General features: G+C 45.8%; 1 protein-coding gene across 1 annotated transcript; it reads left to right on the top strand.

Moving 5' to 3' along the window:
• The first annotated feature begins 333 nt into the window (after nt 1-333).
• On the top strand, nt 334-21152 carry Spp2 (secreted phosphoprotein 2). The gene is made up of 8 exons (XM_005361716.2): nt 334-556; nt 649-773; nt 4600-4719; nt 5834-5941; nt 11044-11098; nt 12211-12261; nt 14380-14475; nt 21041-21152. The coding sequence occupies exons 1-7, from the start codon at nt 490-492 to the stop codon at nt 14463-14465; spliced, it is 612 nt and encodes a 203-aa protein (XP_005361773.1). The 5' UTR covers nt 334-489; the 3' UTR covers nt 14466-14475; nt 21041-21152.
• The last annotated feature ends 5439 nt before the right edge of the window (nt 21153-26591 follow it).

Genomic DNA, 26591 nt, shown 5'->3' with positions numbered 1-26591 from the left:
GAATCATGGCCCCTGTCATGTACTGGAGGTGGCAGGCAGACCTAAGCAGGCAGGCAGGCAAAATCACTCTGTGTGTACGGTCTCTAGGAAGGGAGGAACCTGGCACTGAGGGTGTAGGGTTTTGAGGACCAGGTAAGGAATAAATACATGACAGCTTTAAATTCACCATTTTGTTGAGGCTACAGTTTTACCCCCTCCCCCCAGAGAATGAAACAAATATCCCACACAGAGACCTAAGCTTCTCTGGATGTCTCCTGGTGTGGGCTAAAGTCCCTTGGAAAGGTCCAAACTTCAAAAGTGGCCTCAACCTGGAACTTTTCCATAGGAAAAGTCAGCAGTAAATATTGACACCAGAGTCAGTCATCTCTGCTGAAGTTCCGGGCTGCTCCGGCCAGCCGGGGCAGCCAGGTCATAGGTGACAAGGATAAGAACTGTCATCCTGAAGCTGTAGAGCGGCCATCTCCCCGGCTCTGGGTCACAGCTCTCAGGATGGAGCAGGCAATGCTGCAGATGCTTGTTCTGTTGGCGCTGGGAACGCACTACCAGTGTGCCTCAGGTGAAGGACACACTTAGCCACCTGCTCGAGGTGATCGCCGACCTCTCCGAGTTCCACCGCCTCTTACTGTGGCCTGTGTTCTTGCTGTCCAGGTTTCCCCGTGTACGACTTCGACCCTTCCTCCCTGCAGGAAGCCCTCAAGGCCTCGGTGGCGAAGGTGAACTCGCAGTCCCTGAGTCCTTACCTGTTTCAGGCGACCCGGAACTCCTTGAAAAGAGTAAGTGAATGGGGACACCTTCCCGGCCTTCTCCACCATTTCTGCCTTGTCTTTGCTTACTTTGTTGAATCAGTTGTTTTTATTTTTCTGTTTACGAAGATCACAGCAGGTCCTTTTTCATGCTGACTGCTTCAAAGAAGAGATTTTAATTATAGTTTTTGCCCTGGGGTTCTCAAAGCTTCTCTGTACATCTGATTCTTCCTTCTGTGTTTTCCCCCTGACCTTGGCTTCTCTCTGCCCGTGTCCTGGTTTGGGGTGAAGAGTCCTGAAGCTTCTGGCTCCTAGGAAGCATTCTAGGGATGCTGTTGGCCTCCCAGTGTTTATAGAGAAGAAGCACTGGCCCTGGAGACCAAGAAACCCACCCGACTTTGTCAGCTTCATAGTGCTGTTTCCTGGTCACCAGAGAACTGGGTAGAGCAACATTATCTTGGGCTTTCTGGGACTCAGTGGAACAAAAAATGAGGGGGAAATGGAGCAGTATCAGAGAGAAGCCCCTCTCCTTCCTGCCCCTTGAGGATTTTACTCTTTTTTATCAGCTTAATGGGGCTCAGAAGAAGGTAGGGACATAAAGGCACCCCAAGCAATTGATGTTCATACCAAAGATGAGAAAGAAATAGAGCAGCCAGCCTCATGGAGACAAGAGTGGACCCACGTGGCCACGTGGCCACGTGGTCAGGCAGCCATTACCACCACATAGAGGCCACACTACCACCACAGTCTCTATGGCTTTCTCTCTTCTCCACGCTATTCTAGATCCACGATCTTTGTCATTTAGCTGTTCCTCTGCTGTTCAACAGAAGTACACTTTGATTTCCCAGCTTGCCTTCATGTAAAAAAAGTCCCTTTGCCCCCCTCCACCTTCTGACACTGGTTCCTTGTTTTCTTTTCCAAACACAAAGCAAATTCATTGAGTAGCTTCAGTTGTCTCTTCTAACTGGGTATGGTCATGAAGATGTGGGCTGAGCTATCGTGAGGCACCAACCCCAGGATCTGACTGTCAAGGTTGGCACTGAACACTATTATGGGGCAGCACTTACTTAGAGTGTAGGCAGCTACCAGGCAAAGGCCAGGCTGCTTCTGGAAGAAAGCTATATCAAAAGGCAGCTGCCTCTGTCTCCAACCCTGCTTTTGTTGGCACCCAGGCCATGTTTCAATGGCACTCGATGTAATTCTCTAAGAGTGTTGTAGAACCCAACTTGCAGATCAACAATTTAAATTCACTTTAAACTTAAATTCAGTTAGGGCTCACTACGGACCAAAGCTATTTATTAGACAGGAGCAGAGGACAGATCCAGAGAGAACTAAGTGGGGACACCATGGGCAGGTAGCCAGTGAGACATGCCCAAGCCAGAACATACTGACGCATGACCATCTTGCTATAGACACGTAGGCCTGACCCCAGGTCCACATACCTAAAGATAAGTCCTTACAGACGGCTTATGTGGATCCTAACAGATACTTAACACATCTTGTTGTCCCAGGGTGTTGCTCTCCCACCTCGTGCCTGTTGCTGTTCCTTTGTTCTCCCTATCACCTGAGTATATTAGTCAAACCACACTCTCCATCACCTCTCCTTGAGCTCTGCATTCCACGATGTCACAGGAAATACCCACAGGACCACCGAAGTTTCTGTCAAACGACAGAACAGAGATGGCCTTTACCTTGCCCTCAGCATCATGTTCCTCCTCTGTGAGGGAGACCTTCACGGGCTCCCTGCTAGTCAGATGGCCTTTCATCTCTGCACCCCCTTACAACTGCATCAGGAAACTAGGGTGTCTGACGGAAGGCACAGCCTGCAGCCAGGGGCCAAAGGCTTGCAGTCAAATGGGAGGAGAGCTAATTAGTATAAAGATAGGGTGTGTAGTTCGAAGAGAAGCAGAGTACAAGGTCCTGGAAACCCAGCCCGCTAGCCTGGATGTGGAAAGAATTAAAAAGTGTGTTTGAGAGAGAATCCTAAGGGTATGGCCAAGTGGATGTTGGCGACAGAAATCACTGCAGGTGTACAGAGGAGCCCAGGTTGCGTCTTTAGTCTGTAAAGACTTCCCATGGCTGACAGAACTACAATTTGACATTCCCCATTTCTCCAACATCACTTGCCTTCATTCTTTAGACTCAATTTCCCGAATTATCTTGCTTATTATTATTATTATTATTAGTAGTAGTAGTAGTAGTAGTAGTAGTAGTAGTAGTAGTAGTAGTAGTAGTAGTAGTAGTAGTAGTAGTAAAGATTTCTGGAGTGGTACCCACTCTGGAATCACAGCTGCCTGACATCTTTACTACCTTGCCTCAGGTGCCCAGCGTACGAGGAGGGGCTTGATATATATCACAGCATCCTCTGTCCTCAGACGACCCAGGTTCTTCAGGAAGTTTGAAAGGTGCCCTGGTAATCTTGGTGGCAAGATTAGAAAACAATATAGATTTTGTCATAGGTTAGAAGTGCTCATCCAGGAGATAGCCTGGGGCTCATTTACTTATTTTAGGAATTGGTGAACATGTCTGGTGCCTCCATTAAGAAAATGTCACTTTGATCCAAGTGGTGGTGGTGCACACCTTTAATCCCAGCACTTGGGAGGCAGAGGCAGGCAGATCTCTGTGAGTTTGAGGCTAGCCTAGTCTACAAGAGCTAGTTCTAGGACAGACTCCAAAGCTACAGAGAAACCCTGTCTCAAAAAACCAAAAAAAAAAAAAAGGAAAGAAACAAAAAATAAAAAGGAAAAAACTCACCTCAAATTTATGCAGTCGATTCTTGCTGTGTTCTAGGCTGAACTAGGAAAGACTAGATCATGGCTCCTAAGAGGGATTAAGAGTGAGGTTCCCAAGAGCTTTGGGGCACAATACTTTCACTGACACATTCAATATGTAACCTTATTTTTGTGAGTGTTTTGAGCTTATTAGTTCCTATTATAACATACACTGTAGATTCATTAACATTGAACCCACTCCCCAGGAACCTGGAATTCCCACCCAAAGAAGTCTTGCTGAACGCATGTGTTTTCTACATAAAGCACACCACAATCTCTTACTCTTGATGCCGTACAGTCTCTCATACTAGCTTGGGGACTGAGACGACCCAAAGAAAGCACCAAAATGCCAGTCACAAGTTTCCCAACAGAATGCTAGCACTGTGTTCACAGTGCACAGGCTGAAACGAGAAGGCAGAGGTTGAACAAAAGCTAGGTGAGTAACTTAGGAGTGGCAAAGAATATTTGATGACTAGGTGAGTTCACAAGCATCGGCTTTTGTAGAGAAGGAATTGCCAATGTAAATCTTTAGAATCAATGTTGGCCTTGGAGTGAGGGCATACATTCTATATCCTCCTTCCCTCCCTCCCTCCCTCCCTCCCTCCCTCCCTCCCTCCCTCCCTCCCTCCCTCCCTCCCTCCCTCCCTCCCTCCCTCCCTCCCTCCCTCCCTCCCTCCCTCCCTCCCTCCCTCCCTCCCTCCCTCCCTCCCTCCCTCCCTCCCTCCCTCCCTCCCTCTCCTCGTCTCTCCCTCGCCTATTTACTATTGTTTTAGGACAAGATCTCTCTCTATAGGTTAGGTTGATCTCAAGCTTGAAACCTCCTGCCTCAGCCTTCTGAGTGCTGGGATTTGAGGGGTACCCGCCACACTCAGCTTCGTTGGTTCCATGGTTGTCAGTGTTGTGTGGCTTTTCTCTATGGGCTTCAGTGTGAATGCCTGCCATGACACAGATGCTAAGATATCACATAGCTTTTCCAATGAGTACGTGATTCTGTCAACGTTTTCTCACTGGACAGAAAGAATTATACCAGCACCATGAATCTCAGAAACATGTCCATTGCAAATCCATGCTTTGCTTTTGTGAAGGTCAACGTCCTGGATGAAGACACCGTGGTCATGAACTTGGAGTTCAATGTTCAGGAAACGACATGCCTGAGAGATTCTGGCAATCCCTCCTCCTGTACATTCCGAAGGGGTTACTATGTGGTAAGTGACCCAGGAAGTAATGTGAGGGAGACCCTCGCTACCTCCATGACTAGGAGTGGGTCAGAGGTCACCAAAGGAGCTTGGCCACTGCCTGTCTGGCACTCAGCCACACACTGGGTCGCCACAGCATTTCCTGCCACGGACTGTGTGGTCCGAGCTTGAGGGAGTGAGCTCTTGAGTGGAACCTACAGTCATGGTGATATTGGTCAGTTCTTTAACCATTACTGCCCCACCGTCCTATTTGCTAAGGTCCAGATGTAATCTCCTGTATGTATTATATCCTCACACGGTGAGGATGCTTTGTATCAGACGGCATAGTGACGCAAAGAGGCCTACAGCAGAGAGAAGTCCCAGCACATCTGAAACTCTGCTGGACATGGATGTGAGATCGTGAGCCTCACTTTGGTGCGCTGTCCATGACTGAGCGTTGCCCACAGTGTGTCTCCCCTTCTCATTCAGCTCACATGGCCTATTTATGTCTACGTTCCCCGTGACCAGAATCGTCAGCTGCTATGTGGTAGAACCCCCTCTGATCAGAATGAAACCATCAGTCCAGACCCAAAATATTTCAGCCAAATGAGTGACTTCTTGAGATCTCCTTATAGAGAGGGAATGATTTCATTATTTATCTCATGAAACTTCAATGGGATTCTGTCTTATAGAGGACTGTCACCTGCATGCACTTCTAATTAAATCTTAGGGCCATGTCACTTATCCATATCCACATATATGACATATACATACACACATTGTATGTATATGTGTACATATGTACGTATGTGTGTACATATGTATGTATATGCCACATAGTCAAATATATGGCATCTCTACTACTGTTTCTGTTAAAGCAAGAAGAGATTCCAATCAGCCCATTGTACTCACGAGGAAATGCAGGCTTTTCTCAGAGACTGGTATTAAACTCATGGAGATATTTAAACATTCCTTTTAAGCTGTTTAGTTCTGCAGAGTGTTCTTTGGATAACTGAACCACCTCTGTGAATTTCTCCTTTCTGCCTCATTTTGTAAACCCTGCCAAATTTCCCAGTTTATTGTCCAGAGGCTAACCCCTCGCACAGGGCGCTGAAGAGACCACTCATGACTCTGTCTTTGCCAGCCAACAGCTGCTTGCCGGAGCACCGTGCAGATGTCCAAGGGACAGGTGCAGGATGTGTGGACTCACTGCCGCTGGGCCTCCGCATCCGAGTCCAACAGCAGTGAAGAGGTATGATGGGGGCCTGTCTCCGTCCAGCTGGGTCAGGGACAGTCTGTGAAAGCTAGGCTATTTGATGGGATAGCTGGGCAATCATGCAGATGTCAGTAGACAGAATTCTGCTCACACAGCTAGATTCTCCCTTGAACAACAACTGGCCCACTTTCCATAATCCTTACTTCTTCCCACCACACTCCCCCAACACAAAATACAGCAACGCAGCTCTTACCTCAAAGGGAATAAGAAGCAGTTCATTTGGGAGCTTATATTTATAAGTGACCCTGACCTGGGAGCACAGATTCAGTGGGCCCCAAATGCTATGTTTCCTGCGTGATAGTTTGCTCCTGATTTCATGTTCTTATAGGAGCAGAACAATTAAAGTACAAAATCAATGGATTTCAAATACGTTTGTGGAAATTTCATGTAGGTGGATTACAGCAAAGAAGGGAACTGCTAGAGGCCTCAGATGTATCTAATGTCATTTTTAGCTTTGGGGTTGCTGGGAGCTAGGGCTCTGTACGTTCCCAAAAAGATTTGACTTGATGGTCCCAAGGATGTTAGGGCATATGTAGAGGTGAGCGATGAAAGGCTACTGGGGGCAAAGATAGGCCAAGAGAATTTGATCTAAACCTGAGTAATCTCTCTCTCTCTCTCTCTCTCCTTCCTCTTTTTTTCTTTTAACCCTCTCATTCTCCCTCTCTTTCACTTTCTCTCCCTGAGATTTGGGACTTGATTTCAGAGCATCAATTACCAAATTTAAAAGTTTGACCCCCAAGTCTGTAGCTCACTGGAGAGCACAGGGGCATCTTTGTTGGACCGGTGTTCAAAGTATTAGATCTGCAACTGAAGGTCAGGATTCCCTGCCCCCTTTGGTTTTTCAAGACAGGGCTTCTCTGTGTAGCCCTAGCTATCCTGGAACTCACTCTGTAGACCAGGCTGACTTTGAACTCAGAGAGATCCACCTGCCTCTGCTTCCCAAGTGCTGGGATTAAAGGCCTGCACCACTACCACCCAGCTAGGTCAGGATTCTTGACCTTTATTTAACCTTCATGGTCTGGAACTTCTTCACCTGTTAAATGCTGAATAGTACAGACACCAGCTGCTACCAGAGTCTTTAGGGCAAAGGCCTGGGCTGCAGTCCCAGCAGGCAAGGTGAGGCAACCTATTCCAATAAGCCAATGAAAGAAATAGTAAAAAGCAGAGAGAGATTGTTTTTAATGGGGCCAATAGAAAAAAAGGGTCCAGTGACCTTCATGTGCACCTTTGGAGTCTAGATATAAGTCTAGATTTAGAGAAAAAATGGAGCAGAAGGTTAGGGGCATATGCATGACTAAACAATTCTCACCACTGACTCATCATGATTCCAGCCCCAATCTGTCCTTCAATCCAGTCAAATAAACTGATAATCACTGTCTTTGCCCATGGGAACCAGCCTCATTCCTACATGTGATGACTTCGATTTCAGGGTGCAGCCTCTCCTTCATGAGGATAGTCGCTCTGCAGGGTAGCCTGCGAAGGTTCTTCAAAGTTTTGATCCCTTGGAATCGAAAACGATCTCGGGTTTAGGATACTGACTTGCCTCCGAGCCTTCAGCATTGAAGGGGAATGAGCTAGGTTAGATAAACACTTCCAGAGGGATTGGCAAGATAATCTGTAGGGTAAGCAGGTACCAGTCAGGAGAAGTCTTAGTTCATGCCGGTCTTCCTCCTCGCTTTTAGTTACCCTGTGGGTAACTCCAAAGGAGGAGTCAGTGGAGGTGAAAGGTCATCTCTAGGTCTGATGTATGCTAGATGCTGAGTTAGTGGCAGAAATGGCCTTTTTATCCCTAATTGCCTTGGAGACATGTATTGGTTACCTTACTGGTTGCTGTGGCAAAAGCAACTTAAGACTCACAGTTTGATGGGACATCCCATGCAGCCAAAGCATGGCAGCAAGGACAGCTTTAGCTGTAGCAGCAGGCATGTGAGGTACTGGTCACACTGTGACTGCAGCAGGAAGCAGAGGTGTGTGTGTTGGGGGGATTACTGGTCCTTAACTGGCTTTCTTCTTTTCCCCGTTTTACTCATCCTAAGACCCCAGCCCGTGCTATTGGCACCACTTGGATTTACTGAAGGTCTTTACTCTTAAACCTATTCATAGACTCCCCCAAGGTGTGTTTCTCCTAGGTAATTCCAAATCCCATCAAGTTACCAACCAACGTTGGCCATGGTAAAGTAGTTTGCGCTATTACTATGAAATCAATGACGTACATTTATGACTTGTTCTCACATTACTTCCTTGACAACTTTCCCTACTAGACTGCATCTCCTGAGGCTGAGGGATGTTAATTTTCATCGGCCTCATTTAAACTTGATGCCAGATAGGTGTTCAGTAAATACTTGTTGAAGAATACAAGAAAACTGGGGGGGGGGGGGATTGTCAGGAATACGGCACAAAAAATCTCCTTCTAGATTCCGAAGGTGTGATTAACATCACAGTTACATCTTTCAGGTAATTTGCTCATTCATGGTGGGGTAATGTTCTTGACTGGTGTTTAAATCTTTCCCACTATTGTGCAGCTATAGAATAACTTTCTCTACATCTTCTATCTTTGTTCAGTTTTATGAGATAGCGTTCTATTATGAACATTATATTAAAAAGTGCATAAAGCTCTAACTTCAAGAATTGAACATGAGCGGTCACGCCCTCTATGGAGTTAACATACCTGCCTCTTGGCTGTTTAGTAATGAAGTGTATTTTATAATTAGGAAGTCATAAAACCAATGACCAGAGACCTCAGAATCACATGGGAACATCTTTCCAGGGCAGAGAAGAAACACATTGTTGGCCGATCTTGGTCACAGTGCCAACTTCTGAGGGTCAACTTCTCAGGTTATTTCTGGGCTTGTCCTGGAGCTGTAGTTTGAGGATTTTCTTTTCTTGATACTAAGTACCGAGGGTCCCCTTTACTTAACTCTCAGAGTTAAACTCTTTGACAAACCTGTGACACACGGTCCAGCTAACTCAAGAATGACAAAGATCAAACATAGTTTCCAGGGGAATTTGGTTACTACTGATTTTGTGGTTTGTATGGGGGGGGGTAGAGAGGAAATATATGAGGTTGGGGATAACCACACTGCCCAGTTCTATTTGGCACTGGGGATTGAACTTTGGGTTTCATGCCTACTGGGTAAGCATTCTACTGACTAATCCCTGACTTCTTCTTCATATCACAAAGCAAAACTACAGCTACAGACTTACATCCTTGGTACTTAGGAGGCAAAGGGAATACTTATTTCTAGCTTGAGTTAGAGAAATCATCTACCATTGCTCTCCTTGGCCTGACTAAAGTCATATGCCTCTCCTATAGATCCTATCTTACTATTTATTTTTACATATATTTTCTATGTACACTGCTATTATTATTTTTTGTGTGTGGTGCTGGGGGTGAGGTGCAAGGCCTCCTAAATAAAGCATTTGCTCTACCACCAAGCTACATCCTTAGCCCCTAATGTAATGTCTTTTTTCTTTCATTTTTTAAGTAACACCATTAAGCTATAATTCACATGTGGGTACAATCTGCCTTTTAAACAGATTCTGTTTAGTGGTTTGGGGTATATTTGGGGACAGTTCAGTGGGTTTGGGTATATTTGCATGATGGTGGTCAAGTTGCCACCACTATCCAAATTCAGAATCCACTCATCATCTGGAGAGGGGTTTCCTGAGAAGAACCCTTCTCTAGTCTACAGTCTCCCTTCCTTCCTTCCTTCCTTCCTTCCTTCCTTCCTTCCTTCCCTCCCTCCCTCTCTCTTTCATTTCTTCCTTCCTTTCTCCTCCCCCCTTTCTTTCTTTTTTTTTTTAATGAGATAGGCTCTTACTATGTAATCCAGGATGACCTTAGTATGTAGCCCAGATGGGCCTTGAACTCACAGTGATCCACCTGTCTCAGCCTCCCAAGTGTTAGGATTGAAGGCATGCACCACCCTAGCTGGCTGAGAGCTTCTGTTTCTACACCTTCTTGCCAACATTTGTTACTGACTGTCTGTATTTTAGCTATGTGAAATGTATAAAGAGGGATTTTGTTATGGTTTAATTTGCATTTTCCTCATGACTGTCCATTTGCATAGCTTAAGGAAAATGTTAATTCCTGTGTTCTAGTTATCTTTTTATTATGGACTTCTTGGTGAATATTTCCTCTCACTTTTCATGCCCCCTCCCACTGTGATGACCTTTGCTACATCCAATTTCTTTCTCTTTTATTGTTTCTGAAGACTTACAAGCACTTAGATCTTTTATTGATGCTCTGCTCTGATTTATTTGCATAGTATGGGGAAATGGTTCAGTAGCGCTCTTTTGTATGTGGTTTCTGGTTGTCCTAGTATTTCTTACTGCATTGTGTTGCTAAGTCCTTGCCCTTTGATCTGTCGCCATGATGGGAGCCAGAGCCTCATGGTGGCTGCTGAGGATGGAGAAGTAGCTACCAGGCAGGAAGATGGGAGAGACTTCCATGACTATTGTATGGATCTGGGCATTTTCTACAAACTATTTGGAGCTCTTTTGATCTCATGAATGTAAATTGGAATTCTCATAGAGACATTTCCTTTAAGCTTGTACATTTTGACCTGAACTTGGTCTAATTATAAAGTTCTGTTTCTGTGCTGCAGCGTCCAGAAGCACATACTGGGCCAATGGAAGCTTTGGCTTGGGCTTAACTTTCATATAACTTACTCTTTTCCATGTGAGTTCCTGCTCCCTCCCTGCTTTTTTTCCCCCTTCCTTTCTTTCTTCTGTCATTTCCTTTATTTGCGGGGAGGGCAAGGCCTCACCTTCCAGCCTAGGGCTGTCTTGAACTTACGATCTCCCAGTCTCTGCCACTTGGCTGCCTGGATTCAGGCATGCATCATCCCACCTATCTTTCCAGAGTTGTCTTACTTTAAACTTGTTTTAATTAATTAACTAACTTGTTTAATTAGTTAGCCATTGAGCCATCCTTCCAGCCTCTTGCTGTGCTCTCTTGAACATGCGCATTAGATTCCATGGAGAGCTAGCCTCTTTCCGCTGAACACATTATATAGCTGAGCCCTCTACGCAGCATTTGTGTTTTCTCTTTCATACTGATATTTCAACTTTTTTAGATGATTTTTGGGGACATGCCAAGATCCTATAGACGGAGGAATGATTATCTGCTGGGTAAGTTGAGACCTATGACCTTTAGTATTATTTGTTTTTCCTTCCTAAAATTCCAATCACAGTTCTCTGTGAATCATTTAACGCTGGACATGTCTAGTTTTTCTACAGACAACCTTTGAACAATTGAAGTCATTACAAAAAGCAAACACCTGGCTTTACTTTTGCTCCTTCCTTATCTCGCTGGGTAATGATGCAACCATTGGCTTAAGTATTGCTACAGAGTTCCCCATATAGGATGGCATGCAGTGGTCCGACACCTCTGCAGACCGGTAGGGCCAGTGCCAGTTTTTCTTGTTATAGTCCTGTTTCTGTTGCTGGGATAAAATGCCACAACCAAAAGAAGCTTGGGAGAGGAAAGAGCTTATTTTTGGCTTACACATCTCAATCGTGGTCTATCATGAAGGGAACTCGAGGCAGGAACCCGAAGGCAGGAACTGAAGCAGAGGCCGTGGAGAAGCGTTATGTACTGGCTTGCTCTCTATAGCTTGCTCAGCCTGCTTCCTAATACAACCCGGAACCACCTTCCCAGGGGTAGCACTCCCCACAGAGGGCTGAGCCCTCCCACATCAGTCATCAGTTGAGAAAATACCCCCCAACACAGACCTGCCCACTGGCCAATCTGGTAGGGGCATTTCCTCAGTCAAGGTTTTCTCTTTTCAGATAACTTAGTTTATTGACAAAAACCCTAACCAGCATATACATTAAGAGGGTTACATTTGGTCATGCTTGTTCCCCCTTCACACAGCATCCACAAGCTAGGGTCTAATATGTGCTATGTTCCTAATCAGGGTAGACTCAGGCATTTCCAGTCATGTGACTTACATCCCTGCCACTGTCTCTCAAGGTGTCTTGGTTGGGTGACAGAAGGGTCTTCATTTCCCCGCCCTATGCAATATTTTTATTGTAAATGGCATCAGGTTCTGCTCTACCGCTCAGAAGCCATTTTTCACCTTTCTGATGAGTTTTCCCATTGGCGCCAATGTCGGTAAAACTCTCTGCTCCCGTGTGCTGCTCCTGTTTATGGAGCGTATTCGCAGGCTCAGCTCTGCAGTTCCATCACTCTCTGCAACTGGGTGGGGAGGTCTGGCCTGATGGCTGTCAATGTCTTACAGGTTTTCTTACGGATGAATTCAGGAATGAACGATTCCAGGACCGGTCACTTGGTAAGTGGTCTGTTTCCTTCTGTAAGATCTCCCTAGAAACTTTGTTCATCAGGAGGGCCACGCTGAAGCCATTGCACAAAGAATGGACAGACCCTGAAATAGGAAATGATTTCCACAAACGAGAACACTAATGAATGAACTTGCTTGGTAAACCATGAGAAGGTAACTTTGAGGCCCTAGCTCCCATAGAAGATACCAGAAATGAAATGTTAAGTCAACTTGGGAAGTCACCACTGGCCTTTCTTCTTGTCCCACCTGTAACATTTTCTGGGTCGCCTTCCCTATGACTATCTCCCTCCTTTCCCAGACCTGACCAGACTTCTTGGTAACTGGGAAAGACTGGAGCTGTAATCCTTGCCCGTATGGTCAGTTTCCTTCTTCAGTCTTCTGGGTAGCTTTGCCAGCTCTGTATTAGATCCAGAGGAGCTGAGTGTTGAAAACACTCGGTGTTAATTGGCAAAGGCAGAGTACATACTCCGCACTTAAGGCTTTCCAGGGCTTCCCCCTTTGACTCTCACATCCAGGCGGTGGCTGCACTGTGTTCTCACCCTCCTTGGAGGCTTTGGTACAGTACTTCTCTTTATTTCTACAGATCTTTTCCCATTCAGTGGTCCCCAAATCTCTGCAGCAGGAGGGAAGAAGTTCCTTCTTAAGAGTGTCCCGTGCATGTACATACTTATTTCCCCCACGTATGTTATCCGAGTTGTAGGGTCCCCTGTGTGGTCATGCTCCCCTTGAAGAGTCAGGACTCCATCTCATCTATGTCGTTAGGGTGGACTCTGCCGTCCCCAGTCACGTGACTAGCACAGGGGCCAGGACTTTGGTCCTATGTGTCTAACAGACCTGTGCATTCTCCACACTTCTCTCTAGCATTGTGAAATCCACCCTGTGAGCCGGGCGATGGTGGCGCACGCCTTTAATCCCAGCACTCGGGAGGCAGAGGCAGGCGGATCTCTGTGAGTTCGAGACCAGCCTGGTCTACAGAGCGAGTTCCAGGACAGGCTCCAAAGCCACAGAGAAACCCTGTCTCGAAAAACCAAAAAAAAAAAAAAAATCCACCCTGTGTCCAGAGCCCTGTTAGAATAAATGACACTGATATTCCCGGGTTAGGGAGCTCTGTCTTCATGCTCCAATTGATGTCGAGTGCTAGAAATTCAACCTGAAACTTTTTAAAAGCCCCCAGGGTTTGCCTCTTTGGGAGAAAGTGCACACACATACACACACACACACACACACAGAGAGAGAGAGAGAGAGAGAGAGAGAGAGAGAGAGAGAGAGAGAGAGAGAGAGAGAGAGAGAGACCACTGCTCAAGTGTTCTTTTGGACATTTCTTACAGAACTTCTTCAGAATCTATGGCCTATTCCTTGAATGCCTGCCACAGTAGGAACTGTTAGCTCTTGGGATCTGATTCTGGAAATGATCAAAAACAGGAAACAAATCCAATGAATCAGATTGATAATCTACGTGCGGGCTTCACTACCAGTTGCTACATACTTATCAATGTATTCCCAAATTCAGCATCTCTGACAGCAAACCATGATTATCTTGTAGTTTCTGGGGTTAGGAGCACACACATACACACACACACGTACACACACACACACGCACACACACACACACACACACACACACACGAAGGGAGTGGTGTAGAGCGAGAACAAAGGATGAAAATATAGTACAGACGTAAACTCATGTGACCCGTCCTCTTGTGTGTGTCAGAAGGCATCTCCAAGCCAACACTTAAGCACATTTGGGCCTTGGAGCATCACTAATGCAGATGTACAGCTGTCTCAGAGATGCCTTTGAACAGAACGATTTAATGGAATTCCGCAAATGTGTGTGACAAGCATGGGGTAGTTTCCACGGAGGGCTGAAAGAGAAATGTGACAGTTCCTGCCCTTGAGGGCTTGCAGCTAAGGCCGAGGGTGTCATGTGGGCTGATGAGTGAGAAGTCAGCTCTGGGTGCCACTGTGACATGAGAGGGCCCGAGGTTTGTTGAGGAAGGCGAGAGATGGGTGCCTTGGGTGTTCTGTGGGAAGTGATGGCTTTGGTTCGGCTTGGCTTGTTCTCAATAATTCATGCCTGACAGAGTCTTTGTTTCTCCCTTCCATCTTTAGAGAATGAGAGAAGAGGACGTCTTCCTGCACATAGAAGGTTCCAAAACCTCCGTCAAAGAGCAAGAGTAAACTCTGGCTTTGAGTGACATCCTGGAGGTAAGGAACAACACTCACACTATGATCCTTTAGAAGCAGAAGGAACTTGGAGTAAATGCCACGGCTTTGGAGGGCTCCAGCTCTCCTCCCTTCTCCCCCCCCCCCCCCGTGCTCCTTAGTGTGACTTTCTGTTACCTTCTGCCTCCTCCATCCATTGTGCTTCCATCTTGTGGGCCCCGTCTTCCCTATGTGGCATCTGTTGTTACTGACATGATCAAGTTTCTCCACTTTACAAACCACAAAGAGAATAGCCCCTTCTTTACCCAGCCTCTCTTCCGTGATTTCCTTCCCGTCATTCTTCCTTCCCAGGAGGCTCCATAACATTTTTTCATGGAATCCTCTTTGGCTTCTCTTTCTCTGTATTTCAGCACTGCTGGCCACATTTACTCTCTCAGCCCAGTTCTTTCTCTCTTCTGTAGATTACTCTGTCATCTCATCCTCTTACTTGACCATCATTGCCATTGATGTGTAGGCTACCTTCAAAAGTGTCACACTCTGCCAAGATCTGGGTCCTATGTCAATGCCTGCTGGAGGCATTGCCCAGGGTATACTGTGAGATCCAGAAGATCTGCTAGCCTCATTTCTTTTTAATGCCCTTTTACCCACCAAATTTTCCTAACTTAAAGATGTGGGAGCATCACTGAACATTCTTCTCTGTCCTTCCTCATCTCCTGGTGTCTGTGGGATGTTGGTTGTCTAGACACATTTATCTGACTTCAGCCTGCCCTCTCTTTCCCTCACTACGTACTGAACATGCTGCATTCTGGCCCCAGGGTCTCAACCCACACTGCCTGCCTTGCCTGCTGGCCTGGGGTTTATCCGGAAAGATGAGGAGACCTTGATCTTCCACTGTTGCCCTCTGATGTTGACTTCACTTGTGTGTTAAAGCAGAGACTTGGAGAAAAACAGAACAATGGCTTTTACATTCTCCCTAGTGCTTTAGGGGATCTATTGACGAATCCTGGTCTACTAAACTGCCACCCAGCATGGTGGAGTCTCACAATTACACATATTCTCAATCACCAGTCATGAGAGCAAGCAGAATAAGGATTCTGAAAACTCACAAGTATCAAAGGGTCCCCATGAAGGATGCAGTTAAAAGGAACCTTAAGATAACAATTTCAGAGGCTGGACAGATGGCTCAGTGGTTGAAAGTGCTTGTTGCTCTTGCAGAGGACTTGGATTTGATTTCCAGAACCTACATGGTGGTTTGCAATCATGTGTAACTCCAGTTCCAGGGAATCCAGCCCCCTCTACTGACCTCTGTGGATACTGCACACACGTGTGGTATACACACATGCATACAGGCATTCATATACATAACATTAGTAAATCCTAATAATTAAAATTAAATAAAAGGTTGGAATTACAAGTGTGGATTTGAGGGCAGCCATGTTTACATGCATACACACACAAATTACTAAGAAAGCCTTAGAATTGATGCACTTGACATTTTTAAAGAAAGCATTTACTTATTTTATGTGGATGAATGCTTGCCTGCATGTATGCATATGCACCATGTGTCTGCCTGGTGCCCTCGGGTGCCGGGAACTGAACCTGGATTCCCTTCAAGAGCAGCAAGTGCTCTTAACTGCTGGGCCAGCTCTGCAGCTCTCTGCTCACTTCATATTGTGGACAACACCACACACTTCCAGACGTGACCTGAATTCCTTGATGGTTCACAGCTGCCTTACTGCTTCAGCCCCGCACTTCTGGCTTTGTACTTCCCACACCCACCACACCCCTGAGCTCCCATGATGCCTAGGTTCAGTTCACAGCCCTGGAAGGTAGTTCACAACCACCTGTAACTCCAGTTCCAGGGGATCCATTACCCTCTTCTGGTCTCTGAGGGCACAAGACACACATGTTATGGTACACATACCTTCATACAGGGAGTTTCCTAAGCATTCATCCCGGGTCCCTGTAATCAGTTCATGACACCCGACATGTCGACGCTCAGTCGGTGTCTTTGGAATGGGTGCTGTGGTCTTTCCTATCATGCTCTTGAGAGGCTTCTGCCTGAAAGGCAGCTAAGCATGGCATAATTAATCCTAACGACTTACAATTTGAAAGAAGTCAACTGACATTTTACTAAAATAGAGAGAAATTTCACTATGGATGAGAGATGCAAGTGGCAGATTTTCTTTTTCATCTAAAAATAAAAAAAAAAACGGCTTCTTCTTGAGATCAAGAAACTATTCATCACGAAGAAAGAGACTCATCGAATTCTTTACATGCTTGCAAAAACTGCCCCAGTATATACCATCTGGAGCAAGGGCAGGGGTGTGAGGGTGGAATTGTCAGTGGGTCGGCTGTGCTTTGTTTATTAATGATATGATTACCTCTGGTGTGTATGCATGCGTGTGTCGCAATATAGTTGTATCATCTAGCATCTGCAGAGGCATGAATCACCAAAACACATGTCATTAAATGCAGACTCAAGACCAAATGCAGCAGCCTTGGCCTGTGCACTGATTTCTGCTAGTGTCCCAGTTACGTCTCTGGCCTCATGGGACTTTATTTAGCACGGCAGGTTTTGAAAAAGTCCACCACTTTGCCTAGAGTCATAAAATAAAGCTAGTAGCAGTCACACAGTGGGTCTACTGAGGAGACAGCCCCAGTGGGCTCTGGGCTCCGCTGGTCTCTTCCTAAACCTGCACCATGGCGTCTGACAGGCATCCAGTCCTGAGAGGAGGGCTCAGCATCTCCAAGACTGTTTCTTTTTCTTTGCATTAGATGAACTCTTTGCTGGTGCCTTACCCAGCCATTCTTATTAGTTTAGTTCGATGGCTACTGAAGATATTCCTTAATGTCTATATAAAATTATTTATAAAAATGTCCTTTATTCATTTCATTAGATACCCAGGATAGAACGAGTGGATGATTGACTATTAATGAGATTGCTATTTTAAAATTGTGAATCGCATTTCCCCCACTTTATCACGAGTCTGCCCCAGCCCCTGGATTAAAATAGAAAGTGAGAAAATGTGTCTATAATTTAGTAAATACAGTTCTAGACATCTTTAAGGTTGCCAGGAATGATTTAATACGGGAGTATAGAGTGAAATGTACTATTTAATAAAAGAACCATGACGTTGTTTGTTAGCGGGACTCTAAAATAGGGAGTTTGGAAAACCAGGGCCCAATGCTCATGTTGAAAAGTCCTACATTTTCTTAACCTTTGTAGCTGGGATGGTTCTGCCTTGTCAACTGTGGGGTGACCGGAAGGACATCCTCCTTTATGCTGTCCTATGGCTGTCTGTAGGATTGTTGACGTGTACCCGAGAGCAGCGGCGGAGGCAGGTCTGATGGTTTCTCTCCATAAGCCAATAGATCTGTCCCATGATTTTTCCATTCATTCCTCCAGTCACTGTTGCTCAAATGTCCTCTTTGCACCCAGTCACTGCATCCAGGCAGACCAGCACTCACAAGTGTGCTTATTCCCTCTGCACCCATTGCCTATGTCAGTTATATAGCGATAGATCGTCTGTTTCTTAGAGAAGGGGGCAAGGTGCTTGGAGAGGTCCCACTCACACACATGGTTGGAGTTTATCTTCTCATGTCTGCTTCCTACACCTATGTTTTTTTTTCCTTTGTGATACATCTCTTCATGAAACGTCAGTGGCTGAGATCCATTTATCACATGCTCAGAGGCCCTGGATGTGTTCTTACCAACTGGCCATAACTTTCTAAGTGTGAGCAGCGTACCTACCACCAAAAGCCAGATGGGGGCACTGTTCCCCAACACCTGAGGAACCTTGGCCTCTTGGGGAGGGATTTCAATGTTCAGGTTTCAGACTCACTAGTGAGAATGTCTTGTTATGGTCTCCAGGACATACTGAACCACCAAAGGGAGTCACTCACAGAAGTGTGGGGGACGCCACTAAGGCCCAAAAGGCAAGAATCTGATTCCTCTCCACTCTCCACTGCCCCCTGGCTCTCGTTCTTGCACACTGCATCTCTTAACTATGGCTTTACAAGGTGTTGTGAGCTCCCGTGATCTGCATGAATTAATGGTCTATACATGTGAGAACATGGAATTACTAAACAATTGTATCTATGAAAAACATGAGATTAGGTGTCTCGGAGCTGTGTTCCTGACATGTTACATTGTTCATGCATGTTTCTGATTAGATGCCTTATTGAATGTATTTCCCTCATTCTCCTTTTTTTAAAAACATTAAATGTATACCCAATGTGTTATAACCCAGGCTACAGAAGAGCACATCCAAGCAGAGGCTGGTGGTGCAGGGCAGCAATCCCAGCTACACAAGAGACTGAGGCAGGAGGATCACAAGTTCAAGACATTCCAGGGTTACAGAGAGAGTTCAGAGCCAGTCTGAGCAATTTTAGTGAGACTTTTCTCAGAATAAAAAATAACTATCAGAAAGGCTATGGCTATGGCTCAGAGGCGGAATGCTTGCATAGCATCTGAGAGACCAGGATTCAGTCATCCATACACAACACATCACACACACACACATCACACACACACATACACACACATACACATACATACACACACCATATAACATATAGGTTTGCCTATAAAGTCTACCTCAGCCTTCTCGGACTTAGGATACTACACAGCTCTGCACTGGCAAGAAATTTTAAAGAGTAGCTCATCAACACAAAGCTAAACCATGGGAAAAAAATCCACAATATCAAATAAACTTCAAGAAGGGCGCTTGAATAGAACATGTGAATTGAGACCAAAAAGACTGGATGTTTCCTCGTTGGACCTCAGAGGGCAACACACGAGACAGGATGTCTCAAGGTTTGGGCCACTCTAAGCTTGTACATGAGTGAACAAGAGATCATGAGAATTGAATTGGGGGGTACAAGCAAATATTAGTGAGCAAGTGAACCCACAAGCAAAATCTGAGCCTGAGGACTGATTATGTAATGGTACCAGTAGCTAGTGGCTCCTCTTGGCTCCTCTTGAACGTCTCTTGCTCTCTGTCTCTCCCTACCCTCTTAATACTGCAGCCCATATCATCATCCATGAACTTCAGACATTCTCTCCTCACCCTGACATCTCCCTCCTCCCTTGGGGCATCTACCTCCTTCCTCATTGAACCCCATGACTGGTTTGGATAGTGGTGACCATTCCTCTCCTGTAACCCCTTGCTGCCGAGACTTTCTGCTTTCCCTGCCTCCCCTCGCTGGCCAGAACTCCCTGTTCTTCATGGAACACTTTTCTTCCTGCTCCTTAAATAATCACACTCCCTACGGTCTGGACCTCAGTCCTTCCTCCACTTGCTGCCTACCCTTCTGGTGGTTCCAGGCATCCTCGGTGCTTTGATGTGCTTGTCTGGGATTGATCCATCCTTCTATGTTGAACTCTGGGCTTAGGAAGCAACAAGATGCCACTCACTTCCTGCAAATTCCATCCACTTACTCCACTGCAAATTCAAACCAAAATTCTTCCTTAGAGACCTGCTCTTCTCCCTCATCGCCTTGGCTATCATGCCAGAGACATGAAGTTCAGGGATCTTCCCTTCCTCACCCAAGGTGTGATGAGTTTGGCCAGCCCTTCCTCTGCAATGCTTCCTGGCTCTGCCTCTCTCCCTGTTCTTTGCTCCTCTTTCTTTGTAGCTGAATGTGTACTAAATCTTCCTGGCAGCTTCTTCCTGTTTCCCTCAAAGGCTCAATCACTGAGGACCCCTACCTAACACAAGTTCTGAAGGGCTCTACTAGGCCGATCACTGTGGCATATGGACACAGCCCCCAGTAATGTGGTCCTTGTCTGCAATCCTTTCTTGGCATCCTGGTTTCCTCTGCTACCTGCCTCACACAGAAGTCTCATACAGTGGGCAATTCTCACTGGACCCTGGATTTCACCTCCATCCCCAGGCCCTGTCCATCCCACCAGAGGGTGCTTTGCTCCTTGCCCTCTCCAAGAGCTGATTGCCTTGGGTCTCTACAATCAGGCATCTGAACCCTCAGTGACATCCACCTTCTCCTCTAGTTTATGACTTTACATGTTTTAAAATGTCAATACTGTGTCTTTTTTTAAAATCTTTATAGCCCTCAAAACATGTTTCATGCATTCTTGCTTACTGAGCAGATTAACTGACTGATGAATGAGTGGCTGGGTTTGGAAAAATTTGGTCTCCATTTCCTCTGATTACCACCAACTCGGGCCAGCTACAGCTTTGCCTGATTCCTCCATCTCCCACTGACAGGCCAGTGCCTGGCTGGAGCCTCTGCAAGGAGTCTCTCTGGTCCTTCCTGCTGAGAAATGAACTCCCTTTCAGAGGCTGTGCCCCGTCCCCTGACCAGGCTACATCATCTTTCTGTAGTGTCTCTCACTCTGTCTTTGGCCAAAGCAGAATGTTTTGTGTGGCTGTTCAGGTCTTCTGGGTCATTTGGATCACTTTTAAAGCAATTCCCAAGAATCCCAGGCCAGGTCTCCAATGTAGAGATGCTGATGGTGGTCCAGCCTGCCCCTCCTTCTCAGGGATGCTGATGCATACCATGGTGGTCCAACCTGCCCCTCCTTCTCAGGGATGCTGATGCATACTATGGTGGTCTAACCTGCCCCTCCTTCTCTCTTGAATAGGCTCTGTGAAAGGAAGAGAAGCCGAAGCAGTAATGAAGAAAGACGTGGCAAATTGTGTCACTTTCCCTTTGATAAGCTCCATTATGCAATAAACGTCTTTTCCTTCCCATAAGATTCTCACATTGTCTGGTTTGGAAACGAGAACATATTAACTATCCAATTTTAGATGCAAAACTAATATCAAAAGGATGGTAGGGATGGAGACTCAGAAAGTAGTTGTGTTTCACATGTTTTCAGCCAACGTACAACAGTGGTAAATGCCTTGTTACTCAAAGCAAGGAGGCTCAAGCAGCCTGTTGTCTTTCCTTTTAAGTCACTGTGGTGACTTTTAGGGCAGTAAAATTCTTCCATATGATACTGCCAAGGTGGCACATGGTACCACTTGCTCTTGAAGTCCCAGAGAATTAATGAGGCAGCAAATGCCCATGCAGTGGGATGGAGTAGACACAGCAGCCTGGGTCAGCAAGTGGAGCAAACACCAAATAATAATAATAATAATAATAATAATAATAATAATAATAATAATAATAACAATAACAACAACAACAACAACAACAATAATAATAATAGAAGCTGCTGGTAACAGAGAACAGCCTTTGGTGTGACAGCAGGTCACTTTGTGTCCTGTGTTTCTGCAGGCCCCAAACAGCTCGAAGAATGAAGTTTAGTAGGCTGTAGAGATGGCTCAGTGGGTAAGATTGCCCAGCGTCTAAGCATGGGAACCTGAGTTTGAGATGTTGTCTCAAGGAAAGGAGGAAGAGAGTCAGAAGTCCTCTGGCTTCTGCACACACATGTTTTTACAAATAAAAAAAATCCACCCAGGGGCTAAGGCATAACAAGTATTGTGGTCAACCACTGTCCCTACTGGAGGCCCCCCCCACTGTTGCTTTTCCTTTGGATTTCTTATCTAATAAATCAGATGCAGAATGAAGCATCTTTAAAGCAGGCATCCCAAGAACCCCACCGCCAAGGAACCACCCAGGGAATGGGGCTATAACAAAGCTACCTGTTCCAGATACCATTCACAATTTGGTGTAGGTTTGTGTGTGTTATACATATATGTATATATGTGTGTTATATATATGTATATATGTGTGTGTTACATATATGTATGTGTGTGTGTGTGTGTGTGTGTGTGTGTGTGTGTGTGTGTGTGTGTGTGTGTAATAAAGAAAGGGCATCCATTCCACCATTCAGAGGTTAGTATATTAAACACAGTCATGTTTGCCCATGATGCTTTAGAAACTGAAACAAGAGAAGCATAAGTTTGAAACCAGCTTAGGCTTCACAGTGAGAGCTTGTCTCAAACAAAGATGGAGTTGTTTGTGCCTTCCAACAACTGAAAGTCAAGACGTTATAAAGAAGTGGTTGTTACGCACAGCTGCCTGTCACAAACAGAATGTGCATGAACCCTGGCCCCTACATGTATTCTGTTCATGGCATTTGCTCAGATACAGACATACTATACTTCTAGACTGAAGAATTCAAACAAGGTGCTGGGGAATGGCACTGGTCCAGCAGGGATGAAGGTATTCTAAAGAGACAACTGTGAAACTCCAAGGAATTAGAGCTTCTTCTAGGAATCTCACACTGGGAAAGGGAAAAGGCTGAATCCAGAAACCAGCCCCAAAGAAGTTACTTTCTGGAAAGAGATTTCACACCTTTGTGGTGTGGGAAGTCCTTCTGTATATGCATTGCTTTTATTGGTTAATAAATAAAGCTACTTGCCTGCAATAGGGCAGAAGAGAGCAAGGCGGGAATTCCAGGCAGAAAGAAGAGAAAAGAAGGCAAAGTCAGAGAGATGCCATGTAGCTGCTGAAGGAGAAAGACTTTATATATATATATATATATATAGTATATATAAATGAATGGGTTAATTTAAGATGTAAGAGTTAGCCAGGACTATGTATAAGTCATTGGCCAAGCAGTGTTGTAATTAATATAGTTTCTGTGTGTTAATTTCGGGACTGGGCAGCCCGAAAACGAATGAACAGTCTCCTACACCTTTGCATTCTTGGAACACCTCCATGAGTCGGTCACATTTCTGTGTTGTTTCCTTGTTCATTTAGTTTCATCATCTCCCCAATGAGGAAAACTGGACTTATCCCCCCTTTTAGTTAAAACAGGTGGTTTTTTTTATGGAAAATGTCCTGCATTCATATTGTATTCACATCTTTGCCTCCTTCCTCTCCTCTCTTCAACTCTTCCCACATCCTCCCTACTCCCTCTCAAGTTCACGCCCTCTTCCTCTTTATTTGTTATTGTTATATAAGCCATTTAGTGTCATTCCTTTGTGTCTGTGTTTAGGGCTGACCAGTTGGTATTGAATAACCTATCAGGGGGCTAATTCTTGCTTCTCTCTCTCTGCAACCATTAATTGTCTATGGCTCTTCATCTGGGTGGGGTCCCCTGTCCACACTGACACAGCAACTGATATTGTCATTGTGCAGCTCTTGTTTAGGTGACCATATCATTATGATTTCCTGGGTGCAGCTTCTCTGTCCCATATAGAAGACACCATCTCATAGCAACCATCCTGGTCCACTGGCTCTTGTGATTGGCCCATTCCTCTTCAGCTGTGCTTCCTGAGCCTTCGATGCAGGGGTCGGGTTGTAGATGTATCAGTCAGGGTTGGACACTCCACAGCCTGCTGTTCTTGGCATTTTGATTACTTATGGCTTTCTATAATACTTTCCATCTGGCTACAAAAGGAAGCTTCTTTGATGAAGGGGGGAGCTACACTTGTCTGTGTGTATGAGGATGGTTTTAGAATGGAATCAGAGATTATACATGCACTCCTGCTTCACTTACAATGTTTGCCCCAATGATAATAAATAATAAACTCTCTCCTGCCTCTAAAGTCGAACCCAGTCACTCTCTCGGCGTCAGTAAGCTGCTGCATTCTGGGCCCACCAAACGTCTTATCTGTACACACTAATGCAGGGCATGAGCGATTCCATCCATGGTCAAGTAGGAGAAAAGCTGCACACAATTTAGTTATTAATTTACCTATTTTTGTAATTTGCTAATCTTTAAATTCCCCACACGTTTCTTCCACATCCCTCTGGAGAGGATAGCAATAAAGACACCTAGTTGTGAAATGGCTGGTCCTTGCTCAGCCATTGTCATTGGTCCTGGAGAAAGCTGGGGAGGGGGCCCTGAGGAGCATCTGTAGGCAGAACTGTTTGACCCCCGGGAGCAGGTGCCTTGGGAGAGTGAGAGCCAACAACCCCATTGAGCGCACCTTAATACATAGCTGAGTATTTCAGGCCTTCTTAAAGGATAGCTGGCATCCATTTAAATGGGAAGCAATACAATTAAACACACCAGCCTTTTAGCTGCTCTCACGGGAGGGGCTGAGGAATGTGGTCAGTGCTGGATTCTCTCTTGGCTCTGACCTCGGTTGAAACCACAGTGCAAGACAGTGACAACCGTCTCCCCCCAAATGTCATTGTTCCACCATGAGGCTTGCAGCAGAGAAACTCTGGCTTTTCTTTAGAGGCAAGGGTGATGGAAGACACCTGACAAAAGTGACCTTTTTTTTTTTTTTTGGATTACAGAATCAACAGTTGCATCAGGTGTGACACTCTTGCATTCTTTGGAGGTCCTGGGAAAACACCCCCAACTTTGTAGACAGTGTTTACACTCTTGTCAGTTCACATCTGGGAATTACCAGCTGCCCAGAGTTCAAATGTTTAGTGCTTTTCTTGTGTTCCCTGCCTGGAATGTCTCAGTATGGCCTGTTGACATGTCATGTGTCATAGCATCCCTCTGTCACCTGGGTTCCTCCTGGGGAGAGCTGGCTATCAGCCCCCAGCCTTTTGAAGGTTCCTCGGCCTGGATATCAGTCAAGGTCTTGCGTTTGGAGGGACTTTCTTTGACTTTCTGTTGTAGGCTGTTTATTTTTTTTTTCCAGATTTGCAGTAAGCTATGGAATTCTGATCATGTGAATAATTCGTGCGTGTCTTATAATAAGGGGTCTCATTTCTTCAGTAGTTATGGGCTGTTGGTAGCCATAGGGAATGTATATAAGGGAAATGGAATGTCTTAAGGTAAGAATTATTCTGTGGGGTGCTGCCTTCTGCAGATGGGGTCCAGGTCTAGTCTAGCCCTTCAAAGTGAAGCTAGGGTTAAATCTGAATAAAGTGACTGATTCTGAGTTTTCAAGACTACATCTAGCTTCCCCTCCCCTCTCTTCCCTCTCCCTCCCCTTCCCTTCCTCCCCTGTTTTTCCCAGCATGCCTGCCACATTTGATGCTTTAGAAGACAGGAGAATCTGAGTGAGGGTGTGGTGTTTGAGCAGAGCCCACTGACCTTTGAAGTCTAAGCGCAGCCTGCAAGAGGTTGCTGTGTGGTCAAGGGACCAGCCATGGTTGCTATGGTAACAGCTGCAGCCACCAGTCCAAGTAGCACATGATCTCTTGTTGGAGTGCATCCCAGGGGCTTACAGAATGACTCAGGGATAGGGGAGAACCAGAAATATCTTTGTTTGTCTGGGCGGCTATAACCAGATACCACAGACTGAGTGGCTTAAGTAATAGAAATTTATTTTTGTGGGTCTAGGTCTGGGAAGTCCAAGATCACGATGCCAACAGTTCCTGGTGAATGATCTCTTCAGGGCTTGCAGATGGCTCCACACAGTGGAGAGCAAACCCTGCTTCCACCTCTCCTTCTTAGAAGGACACCAGTCTGGCCCTCATGACGTCATTTAAGACTGCTCACCTCCCAAATATCATATGGAGAATTAGCATCGCATGGGAGAAACACAGGCATTCATTTCAAAACAGACAATCATGGGGCTTGAGGGATGGCCCAATGGCTAAGAGCACTGACTGCTTTTTAAGAAGACTCGGGTTCAATTCCCAGCACCTGCTGGTTGCTCACAACCTTCTGGAACTGGAGTTCCAAGGGATCTAAGGCTCTCTTCTGGCCTCTGTGGTACACGGCGCACTGTGGTGTACAACTAAACATGTGTACAAAACACCCAAACATACAATATAAAACAATAAGACAAAACTGAAAAGTAAAACCAAAAACCAAAACAAAGCAACCAATAAAACAACAGAAACAGGCCCTCATGCTACATTAGACTAATCAGATGCTAGGAGCTCTGAGAGCAGTCACCACCTACTCTACCCCAGTCCCTGCCCTGTGCTATCTCATCTCCACAACAGGGCACACACGCCAGCTACATTTCTGGCTTCACAGTGGCTACTCCACTTTTTAGCTCTGCAAACTAATGGGTCCCTCCTGTCCTCCCGAAGATGTTACCACATAAAAGAAGCAAAGCCGTTCAAACCAGCTCGTTCTGGTGACTTGCTTATTTCCTGCACAGAATAGTGGGACAGTGGAAGGTGTTGCCATTCTGGGACCCCAGGCTTCTCAAATGAACGTACTTGGGTTGCACATCCACCCAAACCCCACGTCTGTCCTCGTCCCTTCTAACTCTGCTCTCAGCTCCTCCCTCCACATCCGGCTCCTCCCTCCACATCCGGCTCCTCCCTCCACATCCGGCTCCTCCCTCCACATCCGGCTCCTCCCTCCACATCCG

The sequence above is a fragment of the Microtus ochrogaster genome, linkage group LG4, assembly GCF_000317375.1.
Source record: "Microtus ochrogaster isolate Prairie Vole_2 linkage group LG4, MicOch1.0, whole genome shotgun sequence".
Taxonomy (NCBI): domain Eukaryota; kingdom Metazoa; phylum Chordata; class Mammalia; order Rodentia; family Cricetidae; genus Microtus; species Microtus ochrogaster.
The sequence above is the reverse complement of the archived record's forward strand: the minus strand, read 5'-3'. Positions and strand labels throughout refer to the sequence as shown.

Bases quoted from the DNA above. Each gene is read 5' to 3' on its own strand.
- Spp2 (XM_005361716.2), top strand. From the start codon at position 490: ATGGAGCAGGCAATGCTGCAGATGCTTGTTCTGTTGGCGCTGGGAACG. The intron at 4,720-5,833 runs GTAAGTGACCCA...TGTCTTTGCCAG, and splicing joins TCCGAAGGGGTTACTATGTG to CCAACAGCTGCTTGCCGGAG. The intron at 5,942-11,043 runs GTATGATGGGGG...CAACTTTTTTAG, and splicing joins AGTCCAACAGCAGTGAAGAG to ATGATTTTTGGGGACATGCC.